At 47.5% G+C, this 23,130-nt stretch overlaps 1 protein-coding gene across 4 annotated transcripts in view; it reads left to right on the top strand.

The window, feature by feature from the left end:
* Positions 1-18,753: 18,753 nt before the first annotated feature.
* The window catches only part of MYO10 (myosin X), a 232,429-nt gene continuing 228,052 nt past the window's right edge, over positions 18,754-23,130 (top strand). For all 4 annotated transcript variants that reach the window (XM_040494312.1, XM_040494321.1, XM_040494301.1 and 1 more), the window contains exon 1: positions 18,754-19,240. In XM_040494312.1, the coding sequence (XP_040350246.1) occupies positions 19,220-19,240 (21 nt within the window). In that variant the 5' untranslated portion in view covers positions 18,754-19,219. The remainder of the gene's footprint in view (positions 19,241-23,130) is intronic.

The raw sequence follows: 23,130 nt of genomic DNA, 5'->3' as shown, positions 1-23,130 counted from the left end.
CAGCAATTCCAATTTGAGGTATGTACCCAAAAGAATTAAAAGCAGGGACCCAAACAGATACTTGTATACCAATGTTCACTGCGGCATTACTCACATTAGCCGAAAGACGGAAACAACCCAAAGGTCCACTGACATATGGATGGATAAACAAATGTGATATATCCAGACAATGAACTATTGTTCGGCCATAAAAAGGAATAAAGTTCTGATGTATACTATAGCACAGATAAAACCTTGGATACATTATCCTAAATGAAAAAGAGAGAGAGAGAGAGAGAGAGAGAGAGAGGCAAACCAAGAAACAGACTCTTAACTGTAGCAAACAAACTGATGGTTACCAGAGGGGAGGATGGGGCTTAAGGAGCGCACTTGAGATGAGCACCAGGTATCGTATGAAGTGTTGAATCGCCATATTCTACACCTGATACGAATATGACACTGCATGTTAACTAACTGAAACTTAAATAAAAACTTAAAAAAAGAAGAAAACATGATCCTAAATGAAATAAGCCAGCAACGAAAGAAACATTTCGTGTACGTGAAATATCTAGAACAGGCAAAATTATAAAGACAGAAAATGGAATACAGGTTACCAGGGGCTGGGGGATAATGAATGGAGTTACTGCTTAGTGGTTATAGAGTTTCTGTTTGGGGGGATGAAAATATTTTGGAAGTCGACAATGGTGATGGTTGTACAACATTGGGAGTGTACTTTATGGCCCTGAATTATACACTTAAAATGGTTTAAATGGCAAGTGTTATGTGATATATATTTTACCAAATAAAACTTTTTTAAAAAAAATGAGTAGGAACAAAAAATAATCTGATTAAAAAATGGGCAGAGGAACTGAATAGACACTTTTCCAAAGAAGACGGACAAATGGTCCATATATATTCAAAGGTGTTAACATCACTAATCAGCAGAAAATGCAAATCAAAAACCACAAGATATCACCTTACGCTTGTTAGAATGGCTATCATCAAAAAGACAAGAGATAACAAGTATATTTGAAGAAAAGAGGAACCCTCGTGCACTGTTGGTGAGAATGTAAACTGGTGCAGCCACTGTGGAAAACAGTAGGGAGGTTCCTCAAAAAATTAAAAATAGAACTGCCACATGATCCCGCAATCCCACTTCTGAGTATTTACCTACAAGAAATAAAAACACTATGATGAAGAGATATCTGCACCCCCATGTTCATCATACCATTATTTATGATGGCCAAGACATGGAAACAACCTAATGGCACATCAATAGATGAATGGATGGGGAAGATGTGATACACACACACACACACACACACACACACACACACAATGGACTATCATTCAGTCTTGAGAAAGAAGGAAATCCTGCCACTTGCAACAGCATGGATAGACCTTGAGGGCGTTATGCTAAGTGAAATAAGACAGAGACAAATACAACACGCTAGCGCTTATAAGTGGAATCTTTAAGGAAAAACATTGAAAACTCCTAGCAACAGAAAAGTGGTTGTCAGGGCCTAGGGGGTGGTGGAAATACAGAGAAGTTGCTATCGGGGTACAAACTTTCAGCTAGAAGATGAGTGAGGTCTGAGGATCTCACATGAAGCATGATGGCTATAGCTGATAAAACTGTATTGTATGAGTGAAATCTACTTAAATGAGCAGAATGTACATGTCTCACAAAAAAAAAAAAAAGATAAATGTGTGAGGATATATTAATCAACCAAATAACGGGAATCCTTTCACGGTGCATTGAGTAAAGTAGATTACCTTCTATTATGTAGGTGGGTCGTGTCCAATCACTTGAAGGCCTTAATAGAACAAAGCCTGACCTCTTTGAGCAAGAAGGAATTCTGACAACAGACAGCTGTCAGCTTTTACATTCAGCCTGCCACCCCTCCCTGGGTCCCAGTCTACCAGCCCACCCTGCAGATTTTGGACTTGCCTAAATCACCTGAGCCAATTTTCAAAAAATAAATGGGTGTGTTTGCACGTGTGTGTATCTATCCCATTGGTTCTATTTCTACGCTAATGCCCCAGAATGTACAGGAATGTGACGCAGCAGACTTGAAGTAGAAAGATACAACTGTCTTATGGTGAATCCATCACAAGGAAAACATCCCATAAGAGATTTACGAAACCATGGGACCATAGGAATGCATTGCCGCCATACCTCCCAGGCTTCCGAAGACACCATAGTGGGGAGAGACCCTCAAGTTTTAGTTAGGTGAGCTTTTTCTTCAGTCCTACATGGTCCTAACTCAGATCTTGGGGGCTCTTTCTTCTCTGAAGCCCTCCTTCCTAGTCAGCCCCCTTGCTGGACAGTCCCGGGACTAACCCTCCTTCCCTCTCACCAACGCAAAGACATCTCTGCAGTGATGTTCCCCTCCCCTCTATCTGCCTTCTTGTCTCTTTCAACTGTGCTGTTCCCATCAGCATCCAAACATGACTTCTCCATCTTAAAAGAAGACCTCTCTTTCGTCTTTACTTCCTTCTCTACATACCTCTCCATTTCCCTGCTTCCCTTTATAATAAAACTCCCAGCAAGTCAGTACTGGATGTCATCCTGCCTTCTTCTTCCACTGTTTCAGACTCATTCCAATGAGCTTGATAGAAAATACTGGACCTAGAGGGCCCCAAGGGTCTTGGAGCCCAGGTACCAGCCTTGGACAGCTTACTTCCTTATTTTTTTTTTTTTTAATTTTTAACGTTTATTTATTTTTGAGAGACAGAGAGTGAGTGGGGCAGAGAGAGAGGGAGACACAGAATCCGCAGCAGGCTCCAGGCATCAGCACAGAGCCCGACATGGGGCTCGAACTCACGAACTGTGAGACTGACCTGAACTGAAGTCAGACGCTTAAGCAACCAAGCAACCCAGGCACCTTGCTTACTTCCTTATTTTAATGAGACACAAACTGCTGATTATGTAGGTTTTCTGTTTTATTGTGCATTCACGTATGGCTTATCTTCATCAGTGGGAATTCTAAGGATGTTGAGATGAGGGTGAATTCTTACCTAGATTTGTCTTTAAAGGGTTCTAACCTATGCGTGTGCTTAAAATTACTGTTTTCCTTGGGTTTTCCTGGGCCACTTGTAAGGGCTGCCATATAACAAAGTTCCACATGCTGGGTGGCTTCAACAACAGAAATTCATTTTCTCATAATTCTGGAGGCCAAACATCCAAGATCAAGGTATTGGAAAGCCCGGTTTTTCCTGAAGCCTCCTCTCTCCTTGCCTTGCAGACGGCAGCCATCTTGCTCTGTCCTCAAGTCATGTTTCCCCTGTGTGAGCACATGCTCCCGGTGTCTCTCTATATGTCCAAATTTATATTTCTTCTAGGAACACCCATTGTATTGAATTAGAGTCCACACCGATGGTCTCCTTTTAACTTAATAACCCCTTTAGAGCCCTACCTCCAGGTACAGTCACATTCCAAGGTCCTGGAGGTTAGGATTTCAACATATGGATTTTCAGGGGTCCCCATTCTACCCACCACAGGTAATATAAATTGAAATTCTAAATCAGAATGATAGATGTTGGTGTTTATGTGCTTTCAGCAGAGTTTCTATTTTTTACCTCACATCGAGGCTTAAATGGCCACGTTTTCTTGTCAGCATCGTTGACAACAGTTGGGAACTTTCGGTGCTGCGTGCTTCTGAGGGTGTAGCCCTTTGAGGATTGCTGCTTTATGCAAGAGTCCCTGCTGTGACTCATGGAAGTTTAGTCCACTATTCCTCTTTGGCACCAGGAATCACTTTCTGGTGCCTTTTGGCCTTGTCTTCCTTTGGGCCTTTGCGGATATCCCTTACTTTCTTGTGGGCAGATGTATGAACTTTTCAAACAATACACTTTGGGGAGGAATAATTTTCAGTTTACAAAAAAGTTGCAAAAGTCATACAGAGAATTCCTTTTCTTTTGTTGACATCTCACCTTGGTACATTGGCCAAAATGAAGAAACCCACGTCGGTACATTGCTATTAACCAAACGTCAGACTTTCTTCAGACTTCACTGGTTCTGCCACCAATGTCCCCTTGTCTGTTCCAGGATCCCACTGTACATTGAGCCTCCTTGGTTTGTGACAACTTCTCAATCTTTCATTTTCGATGACTGTGGCACTTGGAGGAGTACTAGTCACGTATCTTTGGAGAACGTCCCTCACCTTGAATCTACGTGAACTCCGAAGGATGCTCATTGTACCACGCCCAGTGGGGTCAAAATGTTCGCGGTGATCCGTGCTGCTATTCAACATGGTGCCGGAAGAGGAAGCGTCTACTCTCTGGTTCTACAGGCTGCCCGGTCCACTGCAAATTAAATTTTCTCCACTTAAGTTTGCCCCAGTTTGGTTTCTCTTCTTTAATTCAGAGAGGCCCATAATTCACAACCCATGGTATAAATATATTTCCCCATCACTTTTCCCAACCCACCCCCAACATGCTCTTGACAACATTAAATTGATCCTGTTCTTAACATATTGAGATTCCTGCAAGACTCTTCACGACCTTCCCCGCTTGCACCATTCCCTGAGCTTAATCAGGCACCAGTGCCACAAACACAGATAATTTTACTCCTTGCTGGGTATCGCTGTCTGTCTCCATTTCTCTTTGTTCTGGGGCAGTGACCAGAACGGGGGGCTGGATGTGAGAAGGCAGAAACAGGAGTCCCAACAGAACTCTAGGTCCCAAAGGGAAGGCAGTTGAAGAAGGGGTGGGCCTGTTTCCAACCAAAGGGAGTGGCCAGGGTTAAGCAGGAGGAAATTGTGGGGCAAGTGTGCTTATCAGCGTCCCAACCCAGGTGAGGGCCATCCCTGCTGTGGAAACACAGGCACAAATGCCTAGCAGAGCGGGAGAGCTGGCCCCACACAATCTGCCCAGGGTAACTCACTGCCGGGTGCGAGTGATACTGCAGACTGAAGGAAACTTGCCCGTCGTTGCCTATAAAAACAGAAGGGAGCTGGGACACCTGGGTGGCTCCGTTGGTTGAACATCCAACTGAGATCAGTTGGTTTCAGCTGAGGTCATGATGTCACAGTTTGTGAGTTCAAGCCCCGCATCGAGCTCTGTGCTGACGGGAGCCTGCTTGGGATTCTTTCTCTCTCTCTCTCTCTCTCTCTCTGCCCCTCCTCGACTCATGCTCTCTCTCTCAAAATAAATAAATAAACTTAAAATAAAAACAATAGAAGGAAGCTAATAACATTTTTGAGTACTCACTATGTATCAGGTGCTACATTGCGTGTTTCTTATCTTATTCAATCCTTACATTCCTGAAGACCAGGTGGTAACTTCCCAGCCTCACACCAGCCAAATTGCCAAGGAGAAAGTTGTAGAGCTTGCAAAGTCCGATTGTGAGCCAAGGTCTGTCTTTCTCTGAAGTTCACGGTCCTTCTAGGTTGGGACAGAACAAAGAGCGTAAGCTCAAGAGATGTCACATTACCGGGTGCCACAGATCAACACCGGGAAAATGGGCAACTGCTTGCCTTCTGAGAGCCTCAGTTTCCCTGGGGGAATGAGTAGTTTTCCCTGGTAGAATGCACTCAAAACTGGTAGAATGAGTCCTCCCTTGCAGAGTTGATGGGAGCATTAACCAAATTGCCAGCAATGCATTTAGAGCATCTCCCGACACGCTAGCTCTTGCTAATATGCCTTAGCCCTTATTCTTGGTAGCAGTCCCAGGGGTATTGTAACGATTATTAGGCTTAGCCCGTTAACACACAAGTTTTAGCTAACAATTCTATATCGCTCCTTCGTTATCACCCTCTCCTTTAGGCAACAGTGACAGACATCCTTCCGAGGGCTTGAGATACAGCGGGGAAACAGACGAATCCCCTGCTGTCAGGGAGCTGGCATTTTCGGAGAGAAAGGCAGACAGTAAACAAGTTAACCAGGGATCAGCAAATCTTCTCTGAAAGGGACAGAGAGCAAATATTTTAGGCTCTGGGGGCCGCACGGTTTCAGCTCCATAGTCCCAAAGCACCCACAGACCGTCTAAACGAAGGGGAGTGGCCATTCTGATGAAACTGCATTTCCAAAACAGGTTCTGTGGCAGCTTTGGCCCTGGGGCTGCAGTTTGCTGACCCCCCCCCCGCCCCGCCCCAGGAACACAAAGAGTCTATCGGATCATTTCAAAGAGTGACAGACGCCCTGAAAAATTAGGTGGGGCAGTATCACACAACATGACAGGTGTGGCACACAGAATGAGACGGGCAGGTTCGAGGCTGCCTCGAGCTGAGCCCTGAGTGGAGGGGGCAGCCTTGCAGAGTGAATAGGCTGAGTGGAAGGTGAGGGAACATCGCGGGTAAAGGAGACACACGTGCAAAGGCCAGGGGCAGGATCAAGCTCTGTGTTTGATGTGCTCCGGGTGGCCAGCGTGGTGCTGGGCAGGGGAGAGGCAGGAAGGCCGTCCCGCAGGGCTTTGTCAGCCCGAAAGGAGCCGGTATTTGATGATAACTGTAAAGGAGTCCCTTGTGGGTAGGGGCATGGGTGAAAGAGGTGAAGGGGATTAAGAGTACACTACCTTCTTTTTTTTTTTTTAAGTTTATTTTATTTTTGAGAGAGAGAGAGAGAGAGAGAACACGCAAGTGAGGGAGAGGCAGAGAGAAGAGAGAGTGAATTCCAAGCAGGCTCTGCACTGCCGGCACGGAGCCGGATGCAGGGCTCGAACTCACCAACCGCAAGATCGCGACTTGAGCCCAAACCAAGAAACCAAAGCTTAACCGACTGAGCCACCCAGGGGCCCCACGAATTATGGAAATGTTGAATCACTATTTTGTCCACCTGAAACTAAGGTAACACTGTGTGTTAACCACACTGGAATTTCAAAAGAAAATTAAAAAGTAGATAAAATATAAAGAAAGAGGTCCCTTGCAGAGTTTTGGTGCAACAGTAGAGTATTGATTTACACTTTAAGATATCACTCTAGGGGCGCCTGGGTGGCTCAGTCAGTTACGCATCCAACTTTGGCTCAGGTCATGATCTCATGGTTCAAGGGTTCGAGCCCTGCATGGGGCTCTGTACTGACAGCTCGGAGCCTGGAGCCTGCTTCGGATTCTGTGTCTCCCTCCCTTTCTGCCCCTCCCCCACTTGCTCTGCATCTCTCTCTCTCTCTCTTTCAAAAATAAACATTAAAAAAACATATCATTCTAGATGCTGTGGAGCAGAGCAATCATTGGTGACACGGACAGTGGAGGGGGGGCGGGGAGCTGAGGAGGAAGTGTCGATAAGGCGTGGACACCCCAGGACACAGAATCCCTTGGGTATGCTTTTTTGGGAAGACCACAGGGCAGCCACTGAAGGACGAGGTGCCTTAAATGACAGATTGAAAGGTGGGGCTCCTGGAGCAGCTGTCTGCGGGCCAGGAGGGTCTGGGAGGGAAGAAGATGGTTCTGGTGGGGCAGGATGACGAGGGAAGGGAAAGAAGGAGCCCAGAGAGAACGAGGCGGTGCCCTGGTCTGGTGGCTGCAGGCCGTAAAGCTGCAGGTGGGATGGTGGCTTCCAGAGACGACAGAGGAGTCCCCGTTTGGGTGTGTCTGCGATCTCAGGGAGCGGAGGGCCCCCGGGCTGGTTTTCCTGCATCTTCTGTTGATGCCCTCCCTCTGGTACCCAACCGAGACCTGCATCACCACGGATGTGCGGCCTTTCTTGACCGCCCCAACCCCCCCCCCCCCCACCACCACACCTGGAGGTTTGTAGTTGCGAGGCTGCGATGCTCTGGCTTTCGAGACAACAGTGAGTCACCCGAGTCAACTGAGTAGTTAGCAGAGCAAGGGTGCGTGGGGCCTGATGTGGTTACTAAGGAGCTGAGCCTGCAGGGGGCATCGAATTTGAACCTGCCCCCCACCCCCACCCCCGGATCTCCTCTCTCCCTGCCATCTTCCATTGTCTTCCTCCTGCGTTCCCAAAATGCCCTTACCCCTCTTCTGGAGGGCTTCAATCACAACTCCTGTGTGATGACATAACTACTACAACAGCCGTGAACATTATTCCTCCTGCTTCCCACAAGCCTCTACCTTCTCAGCACTTTCCTCAGGTTCACCTCCTCAGTCAGATGACACAATTTGCAAGGTTTTCCTTATTGAGTCCTGATCCCCGCCCCCCTCAAGGGCAAGTGCAATAATTTATGAAATAGTCGATGTAAACAGGGGTGCACTCACAGTGACTCGTGACAACAGATTGCCATGTTGTCGAGAATTAAAAAAAATTTTTTTTTAATGTTTATTTTTGAGAGAGAGAGAGAGACTGCATGAGTGGAGGAGGGGCAGAGAGAGGGACACACAGAATCTGAAGCAGGCTCCAGGCTCTGAGCTGTCAGCACAGAGCCCAACGTGGGGTTTGAACTCACGGACTGTGAGATCATGACCTGAGCCAAAGTCAGACATCCAACGGACTGGGCCACCCAGGTGCTCCTTTCTTCTTCTTATAAGGACACCAGACCTACTGGATTAGGGCCCACCTTAACAACCTCATTTTAACTTAATCACCTTTTGAAAGGCCCTACCTCTAAATACAGTCCTATTCTAGAGTATTAGGAGCTAGGACTACTAGTTATGAATGGGGGGGGGGGCACAATTCAGCCCATAACGCTCCCCAAGCTTTACTTCATATCTTAACGTTGCCCTTAAAATTTTGTGTATGCTTCTTATGATAGAAATTTCCAGAGTCATTTCAAAATTATCTCTCAGTATCTCTCTGCAGCTGGTCTATTGATTTCTTTAGAGATCCTGTCTTGCTCATCTTTATATCTCCTGATACCTGACATCACAGATGCACAATAACATTGTTTGAATAATAAAAAAAAAAGAAGAAGAAGAAATGAAATGCTGCTCTTACAAAAAAAAAATGTGTATTTTATTTTTCAAAACAGGAATAGCTTTCTTTTTTTTTTTTAATTTTTTTTTCAACGTTTTTTATTTATTTTTGGGACAGAGAGAGACAGAGCATGAATGGGGGAGGGGCAGAGAGAGAGAGGGAGACACAGAATCGGAAACAGGCTCCAGGCTCCGAGCCATCAGCCCAGAGCCCGACGCGGGGCTCGAACTCACGGACCGCGAGATCGTGACCTGGCTGAAGCCGGACGCTTAACCGACTGCGCCACCCAGGCGCCCCCAGGAATAGCTTTCTGATCCCATAGGTGTCACCAAAAAATCAGAAAATCTAGAAGAGGGTCAAAGAATAATTTCTAACGGTCTTTGTCCTTGTTATCTAGGAATAACATCTGTTAAACATATCTGCTTTTGTCTTTTCTTTTTAACACATTCTAAAATGATTATTTACTTATTCTGAGACAGAGAGAGAGAAGGAGGCAGAGAGAGAGGGAGAGAGGAAAGTCCGAAGCAGGCTCTGCACTGTCAGTCCAGACCCTGATGCGGGGCTTGGCCTCACGAACTGTGAGATTATAACCTGAGTCAAAATCAGGAGTCGGACACTGAACCGGCTAAGCCACCCAGGCGCCGCTGGGTTTGTTTCTTTCAAAGCTCTCTACACAATTCATTTATATTTCTCAGTATTCCTCGCAGCTGACGGCTAAGTTCTAGTCAACCGCATACGAATAGGTACCCTGTGTGACCGTCCCGGGGAACCCGGGCATGCTGTGTGTCCGCTCTGTCTGTCAGTCCTCGTCACTCACTGCTTCCTGCTGCCTCAAAAGCCGGGGCTCTCTAACTGCCATGAGCCACAGAGGCGTACTGCAGAGACAGCTGGAAGGAGTCAGTGTCCCTAAAGACTGCGCAACATCCCAGGCCTCCTGGCTTGGTTTATGAGAGAAAAATAAACTCATCTGCCTTAAGCCATGGCCAGTTTTAAATGTTTACAACATGCAGATATAACATGTCGTTTCTTTGCCTAGTCATATTTCCGCGTCAATAAATATGGGTAGTATGACGGGCTAAAATGGCCACAGACGCTCTGGTGGCTCCTCCAAAGGTTAAACGTAGAATTACCATACGACCCGGCAATTCCACGCCTCGTTGAATTGGATTCTGCAAAGGAATTGAAAACAGGTACCTGAGTATTCACGGCAGCACCATTCGCCTTAACAAGACGGTAGAAATGATGAAAAGACCCGTCAACTGACAAATGGATCAACCGAATGTGGTCCGTCCATACAATGGAATATTATTCAATCAGAAAGGTGAATAAAGTACTAGAACACGTGGCAGCATGGATGAGCCTTGAAAACACTGTGTTGAGTGACAGAAGCCAGTCACAAGAGCTCTGTGTGGTTCCCCTTTATGTGAAATATTCAGGATAGGCAAATCCATGGAGACAGAGAGCAAATTCGTTGCTGGGGGCTGGGGGGAGACAGGAATCTGAGTGGCTGGTTAATAGGTATGAGGTTTCCTTTGGGGGTGAAAATATTCTGGACTAGGGAGGTGCAGGTACCGTGAATATATTAAATGCTACCAAACGCACTGTGCACATGAAACGCTACAGTGCACTTTAAAATGCCGAACAGGGGCGCCTGGGTGGCGCAGTCGGTTAAGCGTCCGACTTCAGCCAGGTCACGATCTCGCGGTCCGTGAGTTCGAGCCCCGCGTCGGGCTCTGGGCTGATGGCTCAGAGCCTGGAGCCTGTTTCCGATTCTGTGTCTCCCTCTCTCTCTGCCCCTCGCCCATTCATGCTCTGTCTCTCTCTGTCCCAAAAATAAATAAACGTTAAAAAAAAAATTAAAAAAAATAAAATAAAATGCCGAACAAACCAAAAAACAAACAACGAGGTCATGCATTCTTTGCAGCTTCTTCCATCAAGAGAGGCTGGAATCTGGGCTGGCCTCAGGTCAGGTTTTGACCGATAAAATGCAGCCCACACAATGTCGTGTAACTTCTGCGCAAGTTCTCAAAAGGTCTTGTGAATTCTGCCCTCTCCCTGTCACGGTGCGAAGACAGACCGTGTGGAGAGAGTGGCCCAGCTGTCCCGGCTGCCTCCCCCCACCAGGTCCCTGCCGTATGTGGACGGCGTGTTTGAGGACCAGCCACAGCTGAGCACCTGTCTGCCTGCAGCTGCCGGAGAGAACCCAGTTGACCTTGAAGTCATGAAGCCCAGTCAAGCCAAGTCAAGCCACGGCGTTGTGGGAAATAATAAGTCATTGTTGTCTGAAGCCACTGAGTTTTAGGTAGCTTGTTACACAGAACCAGATCTCTAACCCCGAGGGTGTCTGCTATGCACATTTGTCACAATTTACTCAGCCGGGCTCCTGCCGAGAGGCGCTAAGGTGGTGTCCAGGTTCCTAACTACTGTAAACAACTCTATCCTAGACATTCTTATACAAACAACTTTCTGCCCTTATCTGATTTTTTTTCCCTAACACTCTCAGCAGCACTTGCCTTCTGGAAACTTTAGGACAACAACAACAACAACAACAACATTCCGAACATATTCTCAACTCATTTAAGAAGCAAAAGCAATAGCCACTTCAGGTGGGGGAAAACAAAGCCTTGCCAAATCGCCAAAAAGAGTTTGCAGAGGATTGGCCCTGCGACGTAGCTCCTGAGTCTTACCACCCCCCCCCCCCCACCAGCCAAGTTTCTTGCGTGCCAGCCTTGAGCTGTTTTCTGTGCTGGTGTTCAAGGCTGCCCTGAAGGTATATAAAACCCCTGTATATATACAAATACTTTGATTTAAATATTTATTACAAAATTCATGGGCCCATGGGAGGTAGAGTGACCCCTCCACGGAGATTTAGAATAAGAGCCCTTCGGTATTTGTTTGTTACGGGGAACGTACGTGAAGAGTCTTCTTAGGGTCCGGGTGCCGGCTCTCCTGTTGGTAGCCGGGACTACTGTCGTCATCCTGCGTCCTCGGTGAGTGAAAGTCACTCAAGCATGGCTCGTTAGCCCATTCAGGTGGCCCCATCCCTCACAATCCTGTGAAAAACACACTGCACTGGCCAGCAGGAGAAGCCAGATGGCTGTCCTCCTGGGACTGAGGTCCAGCCACGGGCTCCAGAGGGTCCCCGAGATATGCCAGCCCTGGACTTCTGGATGACACCTCGTGTGGGGGAGAGGGTCAGAGAGAGCCCCGAAGAGGAGAAATGAAGACTGAATCCACATGGGACTGATCTGGGTCCAGGGTGGCTCCCGTGGATGGCCCAGCGGGCCCCAGACAGTTGCAGGCACCAAAGGAGCACTGAGACCACTTTGAGAAAAGCAGCCCACGTCTAAAGGTGTCTAAAGGTGGCACTTGCCTGGCCCTTAAGGTGATGCTCTTCTAAGGTATTGGCAGGCTGCAGACCACAAATTGAATTAAGAGGTACTACAAAGGGTATTACAGGGCTTGCTGTATCATTGGAAGGGCTGGAGGAGTGGGTTTTTAGGTCTCCAGAAACAATTCTGAGAACCACAGCCCGGAATGGGCCTGGTGAGTCGGGGGCCTCCCCGCCTACCCCACCTAAGGAACCTGCCGCCGCTCCTGCTGGCCAGGTAGTCGCTGCCCTCACGGCTGACCACAGATCCACTCAACTCTGTCACAAACAGGGTCACCCCCATTTGCACTCCAAGCCCCCATTTCCCCCGAGGAGGGGAAACCTCGAGTGGGTGCGTGGGACTGGTAGAACTGAAGTCACATGTTTGGAGCAAAAGAAGCTTGAATATTCTCCGTTGGGCTAGAGGGATTCACATCATGAAGGCCCCTCTCAGCACGTGATAGGATCATCAGAAGACCCGGGGCAGCTCTAGGTGACAGAGCCCTGCTCATCAAGGTGGCCGAATGCTATCGTTCCACGAATCAATATAGGCCGGTTGGTAGAAGGTGATGAAGACAGTGAAGATTTAGTTTGGGCACGTGAAGGGGGAGAAGGAACTCGGGGAGGAAACAATCAACAGGGGTGTGGGAATACGTGGCTGGGACTTCTCAGAGCTTGAGTTACGGACGTGGGATCAATTTCCGAGGAGACCGGAAGTGACGGACCGCGTGCGGCAGCCACGTAAGCGTGGGGAAGAGGAAGTGTGCTTAGGGTTGAGCGTATTTTAGAGGCGGAAGGAGAGCAGGGGCCCGTAAAAGTGGCAGCGAAAGTGCTCCAAGAGACGGGGAAGCCGGACAAATGCAGCGCTCTCAAAGCTAGGCAGGACCGGCTACGTAATTTTCAGGGCCCAGTGCAAAACGGAAGAACGGGGCCCCTTGTTCAGAAGTCGGTAAGGAGTTTGAGACATCACAACAGAGTATTAACCCAAGCCCAGGGCGCCTTCTGAGCGCCGGGTCCTGTGCGGCTCCCTTTCCAGGCTGCCCGCTCTGGAAGCTGGCCCGGAAGCTGAGAAGTTCGAGAGTTCCAGAGGAGGGGCGACGTCAAGGGAGATGACATTTGAGAACGGGCTGTTGAATTTGATTATTTCAGGGTCACGGTGATCTTCGCGAGAGTGGAATTGCGGGCAAATATCTGATTGTAAGGGGTTGGAGGGCTGATGGCTCAGAGAGGAAGGTGTAGAAAGTGACAAGGCCGGGGCTTGAAGAGATGGCCCAGTAGTTCAGAGAGCAACTGGGTTAGGAAACAGCCATGTATTTAAATTTTATTTTAGGGGCGCCTGGGTGGCTCAGTCGGTTGAGCGTCCGACTTGGGCTCAGGTCATGATCTCACAGCTCGTGAGTTTGAGCCCCACGTCGGGCTCTGTGCTGACGGCTCGGAGCCTGGAGCCTGCTTCGGATTCTGTGTCTCCTTCCCTCTCTGCCCCTAACCCACTCGCATTCTATCTCTGTCTCTCTCAAAAATAAACAAACATTAAAATTTTTGTTTAATTTATTTTAATATTTATTTATTTTTGAGGCGGGGAGGGGCAGAGAGAGAGGGGGACAGAGGATCCACAGAGGGCTCTGCGCTGATAGCGGAGAGCCTGAGGAGGGGCTCGAACTCGGGAACTGTGAGATCGTGACAGGAGCCCAACTCGACCGACTGAGCCACCCAGGGGCCCCAGAAACAGCCATTTGCAAGTGGAACAGACACAAACACATTTATTGGCTTGAATAACACAACCAGGAAAAACTGAAAAATCAAGAAAGGAGAGTAAGCGAAGACACGAGGTTGGGAAGTGGTAAACATGTTGTGATTCACGGAAAGTCCGCTTCAGAGCCGCTCTGGAACAATGAAAGAGCAGGAAGATACAAAAGAAATCAAGGAGAAAGGGGGCCGTCACAGTCTCTAAGCAGGCAGAGTATATCACCCTGGAGGGTTTCAACGAGTTGGATTCCATTTGTTTATCACATTCAACAGATCCAGGACCTCGCACTTTAAAAGGAAACAGATTCATTTGTGAAAACCATCCTCTGTGCTTCTGTGGGCCGTCAGTTTAGAAAGCATTCCCTCTGTAGTCTGGAACCATGGGAATTTAGTTAGAATCTGCTCTCCACTGAGTGGCCTGCTTCTGATGAGGTCAATTACATCTTAGCCCAAGTCCATCGTGTTTAGAAAACAAGGAAGAGCAGCAGATTCATTTTTTTTTTTTGAGTGTCTTATCCCTGCTTAATTTCTGTTGATTGTTTTGCACTTGTTTAGTTCTATTACAGGGTAAAACACTTCACATCATTTCACCACCAATTTTATTCTTTCTCGGCAAATCTTTCCCAATCATTCTCAGTTTCACATGAAAAGAAAAATCCCTTCAGGGCTTTTGAATTGCAAGTTATGAGAAATAAACACACACACACAAACATTTGTCTACAGGTTTCAAGAACATGTAAAAATGCCCTTCATTTTTGTTCAGAAAAGCAAATACATTTAATTTTTAAAATATCCAAGATTATAGGTGAAGCCAAAGAACACCCGCTGTTTAGTGGAGCATGAAAAACAGGATTTTAGAGTTGTGTCAGTTATTAACTTCTAATTTGTGTGAAAGAACCTTCCTGCACTTTCCCTTTCCATACCTAGTAATTAAACCATTACTCTGACGGGAGCAATTACAGGTAAGTATTTAATAAAAACAAAAGTAATGGAAAAGGTTCTACACACGAAGACACAACCAGGTTAGGAACTGGTAGCAGCCACAGAACAACAACAAAGAACTCGATTTGAAATCACCAAGGAAGTTAAGACAACACACTTCAAATAAAATCAAACAAACACACGGTGGAAAACAAAAACAGAGGGAGATCATATTACTTCATTCATTATATACCCTACATGATTCTCCCTTTGTGTGGGGAAATGGCCCCAATTGTATTAAAATAAATCTTTCAGCAGTGTGGGTTAATTTTTGCAGCTAAATAAGAGAATGTAGCCTGAGCTTCTTTGGTGTTTTGTTTTGAAAATGACAGCATGGAGTCTTTGAGAAATAAGGATAATTGAGAAGGAATTTTGTCTCTGGAAATGTGCCCATTCTGTCATTAACGTTCTTGGGGCACCTGGGTGGCTCAGTTGGTTAAGCGTCCGACTTCAGCTCAGGTCGTAATCTCCAGGTCCGTGAGTTCGAGTCCTGCATCGGGCTCTGTGCTGACAGCTCAGAGCCTGGAGTCTGCTTCAGATTTTGTGTCTCTCTCTGGGCTTCCCTTGCTCATGTTCTGTCTCTCTCTGAAAAATAAACATTAAAAAAACCACATACACACACACACATTCTTGAGCCTGTCACTTGTCAGAGGGCAAGGTTTAACTGTTTTAGCCTAATCAGCTTTGACCAATGGGTAAGACAGCTTCTTAAAAGGAAGCACATAACTTTAAAAAACTGGTAAGAAGAATAGATATTCTTAGAGATCTATCGATTTAAATTGCTTCCCTTTCTCTGTCCAATTTTGTCTAGGCCCTTGTAAATTTATTATTTTTTTTTTAAATTTTTTTTAACATTTATTTATTTTTGAGACAGAGAGAGACAGAGCATGAATGGGGGAGGGGCAGAGAGAGAGAGGGAGACACAGAATCGGAAACAGGCTCCAGGCTCCGAGCTGTCAGCACAGAGCCCGACGCGGGGCTCGAACTCACGGACCGCGAGATCATGACCTGAGCCGAAGTCGGCCACTTAACCGACTGGGCCACCCAGGCGCCCCTAGGCCCTTGTAAATTTAACATGGTCCTTTTCAACAATGGATTCCGAATGCTTAAAATAACATGCACTTTGCTGTTTGTTCAACAGTCTTACTGTTGCAGTTCATCTTTATGCCTTTTGGAGAATGTACGTTTATACAGAAAATCTGATGAATTCTAATAACCACAAGGAGTGATTCTCAAACTCAGAATTGCCTACTTGGGTGCTTACTAAAATGCTGATTTTTAGGCACTCAGCCCACCCCTGAGATTCACAGTTACATATACATATATATATATACGCATATATGTATGTATATATATGCGTATATATATACATACATACATATATATATATTTTTCTTTTGTAACAACTGTTTCAGGAGATTTTGATAAAGTGGTGTAAACTTTTTTTTTAATTTTTTTTTTAACGTTTATTTATTTTTGAGACAAGAGACAGAGCATGAACGGGGGAGGGGCAGAGAAAGAGGGAGACACAGAATCGGAAGCAGGCTCCAGGCTCCCAGCCATCAGCCCAGAGCCCGATGCCGGGCTCGAACTCACGGACCGCGAGATCGTGACCTGAGCCGAAGTCGGATGATTAACAGACTGAGCCACCCAGGCGCCCCTGGTGTAAACTTTTTAAATAAATATAATAATTCAGTAAAATTCAACCCTTATGTATTGGATCTGGCTCACAACTCTTTACATGAGTCACAGTGGGGGTAATTATTAACTATATCTTCTTAATCAACAAGGAAGTGACCTTTAAAAAATTAATAGACTTTATGTTTTTGAGCAGTTTTAGGATTACAGAACAATTGAAAGGGAAGTGTCCCCTCACCGCCCCCCTCCCCCCAGTCTCTGTAATTAACGTGCTGTATTGGTGTGGTACATTTGTTACAATTGAGAAGCCAGTACTGGAAAGTGACTTTGAAAGGACATGGCCAAGGCCGCGCAGGACATTGGTGGCTGGGTTGATGCCGGGAACCCAGCCACACCCACACACTGGCTTGAACAAGCTGCCTGGTAATTTCTCTTGAGAGATGTTCTATACAGATTAACACCAAAATGACTGTTAATTGTTTTACGCCAGTATCTGGGCACAGGTGGCCCCAGGACTCCTTTGAGCACTTTGGCTGGTGCCTGGGATTGTTGGTATTTATCCTGGCCCCATCTTAATTTTGCTGGCAACCTGGGACACAAGTTTCCATGGCTTAGGTGTGGAAACATGTGAATCAGGACACTAGCATAGCACGCCGTCACCAATTAATTTACAAATTGACTCTTTCCAAAGGGAAGCGGGGTGGGTATGAGATTTGTGCTGAAGCGCTGCTCTGAGATTCAGGTTACAGACACACTTGGATTTTCACCTAAGGATTACAGAAGGATGCTACATCCATTCATTCTCGGAGACAGGCTGGGGATACAAATTTTAAAGCACAGTTCCCTCTGTTAACGAGCTTCAATTCTCCCAACTGAAGAAAGACAGGACACCAGAAAAACAAAACAAAACCCCAAACAAACCAAAAACAAACAAACAAACAAACAAAAAAAGCAAAAAACAAAAAAACCTTAAGCCATACAGTGTCCTCAACAGTTTTAGGAATAAGGCACACCCCGTGGTGTGTGGCTGGGTAAGTGGCCTGGCATTTCTGGGAAGACTGCCCCAGGAAGATGTGACTTTCTGACTTGAGTTTTAAAGGATGAGTAGCAGTTGGCAGATCCCCTGGAGAGAACTTCGCAAACCACTTGTGGCGAAGAACCAGTCGTTTTTGTTTCCAATTTGCCAGGTACCAATAGGAGAACTCTGCTGTGCCAGGCATGACTCACCACGAATCCGCCAATACCAAAGCTGGTTTACACTCGGTTGAGAGAGTCCTCCGGTCATTTGTTTGGCTCTCGAGGCATTTTTAAACGGCTACAAAAGTTCCTAAACCTTTGCTCTCAATTTTTCTACCTGTTACAGACGGGCTTCCGTTTGCAGACCAGCACAGGAAGCTGGTTTGAGGGCACCTGGAAGCTTATTAGAAATGCCCCACTTAATTCCAACCTGTATTTTAATAAGATTCCCAGGTGGTTCCTGTGCACGCTCAGGTTTAAGGACCTGCCTTAGAGGAAACAACTCCTATCAGGTGGTTTGATCCTTCACCTCACTTCCCTTTGCCGGTTTCCTTCAGGTCTAGGAAAAGGGTTACATTTTTTTCTGGTGCAACTGGCCATGTCCTCTTCCAGGTTACAAAACTACATTCCCCGGCTGCTAGGAAAACGTCTGTGAACCCGACTGCAGGACAGAAACTCTACACGGGAAGGCAGCTTCTAGAAATTCTGAACAGCCTCCGTTCTCCGCTTTGATCTGGCCCAACAGCCGGGGCAGCTCGGCCGACCGCGCTTCCTTCCCCGGGGTCGCTCATCTGCCGAGCTGCATTAATGAGATCCGTGTTGAGCGGGTTCCAGGGTCCGCTGAAGATCAAAGGCACAAAAGAATCCCCCAACCCCTCCTCCCCGGTGACTATTTGGTCTCTATCACCAGACGGTAGAGTCGACTCCTCCGCCCACGCCTGGATGGGGAGGCGGAGACACCAGAGGGTGCAGCCCGGCCCTCCCGTCCCCTCCCCTGTCCTCTCCCCTTGCCGCCGAGTCGGCGTCCGCCCCAGGCGGGGTGGGCGGGGCCGGACCCTGCCGCAGCGCGGGGCGGGGTTGGCTGGGGGTTGGGCTCCTGGAGGGGCGGGCGAGTGGGCGGGGCCCAGCTCCTGGAGGGGCGGGGCGGGGCGGGGCGGGGCGGGGCTGGTGGGCGGGGTGAGTGCTCCTGTCTGCAAATCTCCGCGCTGCGGTGAGCCGGCTGAGTCCAGGCGCCCGAACCCTCACCGCGGCGGCGCTCGCTCTGGGGTAGCTACTCCGGGCACGCTTTGTGGCCGCTGTCCCCCTGTCGCGGCGAGCGCCTCCGGCTGGGGCGCAGGAGGAGGGGGCGCGCTCCCAAGACCCCCGCCGCCCTCCCCCAGCCCGGGGGAAGAATGTGTCACCAGCTGTTCTCCGCTCGCGAGCGCTGCGCGCAGAAGTAAGGAACTTGGAGGCAGGGAGACAAAGGCTGCAGTTGGGACGGATGAGTTAGAGACTTGGGTTTGGGCAAACAAAAGGTGCGAAAGACGAGAAGGGGGTAAGGCGATGGCAGCCGGAGAGCCCCGCGGGCTCGGGTTCCTGGGAATCGCGCCGTGACACGCATGGTTTCCCCGGACCGTCTGCTGGGCTGACTTCCGCGAGCCGGACGCGGGACTCGGGCAAGTTGGGGAGCGCCCTGGAACAATGGACAACTTCTTCCCCGAGGTGAGTGCGCTCGCGCCGGCGACCCTGCCGGGACCTGGCCCCCGCGCCCCGGGAGGGATCTACCCACCGCGCCGCGCGCACGCTTGGGACCCTGTCCTAACTAAGCCCGGGAGGGCAAAACTTTCCGGGAGTCGCCTGAAATCACCCCCGGGGAGTCTCCGGATGAGTAAGCCGAGGCAGGTTTTGTTTTGTCCCGCGCTCCGGGACGTAGCGAAGGTGAGCCTCCTTCCGCGTGGGTGGCTGGCTCACCGGGTGTCCCTGCGGCTCCCCGCGCGAGGTGAGGCGGCGGGCGCCGGGCCGCGGCTGCCGGGGTGCGGGAAGCCCAATCGAATGTTCTACCGGGACGTGCCTTTCTCCAAGAAAGTTCTGGTCTGGTATTTCCTTTGCAAAACGTGCCGGCTTCCTGTGAGAGGGGCACAAACCCTTCCAGAGGAGACGGCTTAATGAAGTGCGAGAAGCGAGGCGAGGGTTTAATCATTCACTGTGTTCTCTGCCTATGGGACCTTTGGAGTCTAGGTGGTAGCGCTCCCCAAGATGTGCTCATTCAGGGTTTGAGATCACTCCAGAGGCAGAGATCAAAAGATCATGTGCTTGTGCTGACGGTCCTTGGCAGATTCTGAATTCGAATTTAAAGAAAATCGTTTGGGGCAAACGATGATTATTTTTAACGTTTAAGCTGATGCCCCTTTTAGGGCCATTGAGGGCGGGACACCACGGTTACTTGAAACCCTTGACTTGAGAACCTTCTTTTTCTTTTTTTTTTCCCCCCTCCCTGGGATGGAGAGTTACTGTGGTTTCTTGGCTCCCTCTCCTTTCTTGGTTGTGTTTATTTAATAAATTCTGTTTTAAGTTTGAGGTTTGAAGTGGCTCAAAGTAAACTGAGTTGACTTAAGGGAGTCTGATGTGACTTTCATTGGAAGCCAGGGGACGTTTCGTGAATCCAGGACAGTTTTGGAATCTTCCAGCAAATTAGGTTGGTGAGGGCTTGCCTCTGTTCGCTAACTTGCTTTATCCTATTTAATTGGGTATAATATTTCAAGTCATTCCGCCTGATGGATGCTTACCTTATTCTTAGACAACTGTATTTAATGGCCACAGTAATAAATACATTCTTGCCTAACAGCAAGATCCACTTTTTTCAAGGTGGCATCTCATATGGGATACCCACATTTGTCGTGAAAAGCAGACTGGAAAGGAATTATCCATTCATATATATATTTTTTTCTTTTAAGGAAATCTGTGGTTGAGACTATAGCATTTTTTTTTAACCCACAGAGTTTTGTTTTCATGACTGTAAGAAAACACCAGAACTTTTTACTGGAGTTGCAGGTTAACCAAAGATAGACCAATGGGCTGTGTTTAATTGCTTTCATCTGTAAGAAAACCTGGGCTCCGCCTGCAGGACACTAATTCGTAACTTTTTTTAATTTTTTTTATGTGTTCTGGGTCCCTTGGGAAAGCTTGTGAGCCGTAGGATTTGTATTCGGTTTTGTTGGGGGTTTCAGTCCCGTTGAAGCCTGTTTTTGGACCAAGGAGGGGAGGGGGCTTGTGACCTCCCCCTGGGCAGAACTCTGCCCCCTAGTGCAAGTGGAGGGGTACTGCAGGATAACATGGGACAGCTGTGACCTGCCGGCACTTTCTCTGAAATACTTTTTCCTTACACCATACCTTGGTTAAGTGTAAGGAGACCTGGTTGTTGGATTTTATTTCAGTGATTAATATGAAGCTGGCCTTTGGCGATCCCCTTTGGCGATGGACTGAAGTCCATCCCCTTCAGTTTTCTGGATGATGGATCTTAGCCTACAGATGTCAAGTCACAAGCCCAAGGTTGAAGAGCTTATTACAGAATCCAGAGCCTTTTTTCTCTGTTGCTGGTGACTCACGTATTTGGGGGAAATTTTCATTTATTTAAAGTTATGCTTTTGGGGCGCCTGGGTGGCTCAGTAGGTTAAGCGTCCAACTTCAGCTCAGGTCATGATCTCGTGGTCTGTGAGTTCAAGCCCTGTGTCAGACTCTGTGCTGACAGCTCAGAGCCTGGAGCCTGCTTCGGATTCTGTGTGTGTGTGTGTGTGTGTGTGTGTCTGTCTGTCTGTCTGTCTCTCCCCTGCTCATGCTCGCGCTTGCTCGCTCTCTCTCAAAAATAAAAACATTAAAAAAAACTAAAAAAAGAGTTATGCTTTTAAGCTTGTGATGTATTTGTAGTACAATATTCTAATCAACATTCAAAGTTCCACTCATAATTGTAGTGACCTTGGGAGGCCATCAAGGCCAGTCAGGGAGGCAACACGGTGCGGTATTAGAGACAAACTCCTGATATAGCTCCTGTCCGTCTCCGGTAGTGTCTTCTAACAGGCCATCCTTTTGTTAAATTTCGTGAAATTCTCCAGTGAAGAAAATCATGGGATGTCCTGTCACAGGAGAAACAGTAACTGTGGAAGTGATATGTTTCCAAGGACAGCAAAACCGTACCGACTCATCGCTAAGTAGTGCCCTGGTAACTGGTGTCTTTGCTAACTTTTTCCATTGTGATTTAGGCATAATGACTTGTTGCTTGTTGGACAGCAGTTTGAGGCTAACTAACACTAGCAATTGAGAAAAAAAAAGGGGGGGAACAAGATGTTGCATGTATTAGCTTTATGTGAGCATGGCCAGACAATAGCAGAATGGGAGCTTCTTGTGACTAGCAGCTGCTGTTTAGAGCGGGACCAGGATTTCTCAAACCGGGTGCCATTGACATTGTGGCTCCGTTCATTCTTTGCTGTCGGGAGCCGGCCCTGTGCATTGTAGGATGTTGAACATCACCGGTCTCTACCCAGTAGGTGCTAGCAGAACCCCCAAGTTGTGACAACCGAAATGTTCCCAGACGTTGCTTCATGAGCCACCGGGAGTGAAATCACTCCTAATTGAGAACCACGGAGCCAGCCCGTGGAGCGTTGCCTCGTGGAATTGATTCCTGTGCATGTTGCAAGCACAGCCTTCTGGCCTGTGCTTGCCTGCTTTAAAAAGCCATCAGGGCTTTTACTGCAGGCCAGCGAGATGCCTGTGAGGTTTTGCCGTCCGCTGATGGCTACTGACTTCAGGATGTTCTTCGGGATTGGAGAGGCCGAGGGCCCCACACTCCCCATGCAGTTCCTTCGTGACCTTACATTTTCATGGCTTCTCTCAATTAAATTGTGTGTGCACTTCTGGGAAAACTCATTTTTTCAGCGTTTGGAGTTAAGCTGTTAAAAAGTTTGGTGTTGGCAGAAACTAAGTTGGGGTATGTCTGTAACCAGAAGCCCTTTTTTTTTTTTTTTTTTTTTAAGCAAAGAGAAAAGGCTCAACCAAGTGGCAAGATTATTTTGCAAACATGTTGTTGATATTTTGAAGTGGATGGTGTTTCCATGTCCCTGGGGCCACGTAGGCAGCTAGGGTAGTGGAGGGGCGGGTATGTACCAGCTGAACACAAACAGGAGCTGGACTTCTCTATTTGAGGAAAAGGTATGGACCCCTAGCCATGTAAACAAAAGATCTTTTGAGGATTATTGATGGAAGGTATAGGACTGCTTTGATTTTCAGAATAAATATGTAAAATGTCCGTGTCATGAATACAAGCATAGAAGGCAGGTTATTAACGTCTTGAGATACATTGTTGGTGAAAATGTCCCTGCTACACCCATTTCTTACTCTCAGGTGGAATCACCTTCCTTGTCTCCACTTAATTTGGGAAGGTGTCTTGGTTTTGATTGTTAACCTAGAGTTCAAATAGCTTTTTAAGCTGGAAGTCATTCTTGAGCCTATTTCTCTCCCCCCTTCTATAGTATTTTTATTTTGTTTTAGGTCTCAGTGATATTTATTGCCTTGGGCAAAAAAAAAAAAAAAAAATCAAGACTTATTTTTGGGGGCTCCTT

Source organism: Herpailurus yagouaroundi, unplaced genomic scaffold, assembly GCF_014898765.1.
Source record: "Herpailurus yagouaroundi ecotype Mexico unplaced genomic scaffold, PumYag 29, whole genome shotgun sequence".
Classification (NCBI taxonomy): Eukaryota; Metazoa; Chordata; class Mammalia; order Carnivora; family Felidae; genus Herpailurus; species Herpailurus yagouaroundi.
Note: the sequence above shows the minus strand (reverse complement) of the source record. Positions and strands in the feature narration are given on the sequence as shown.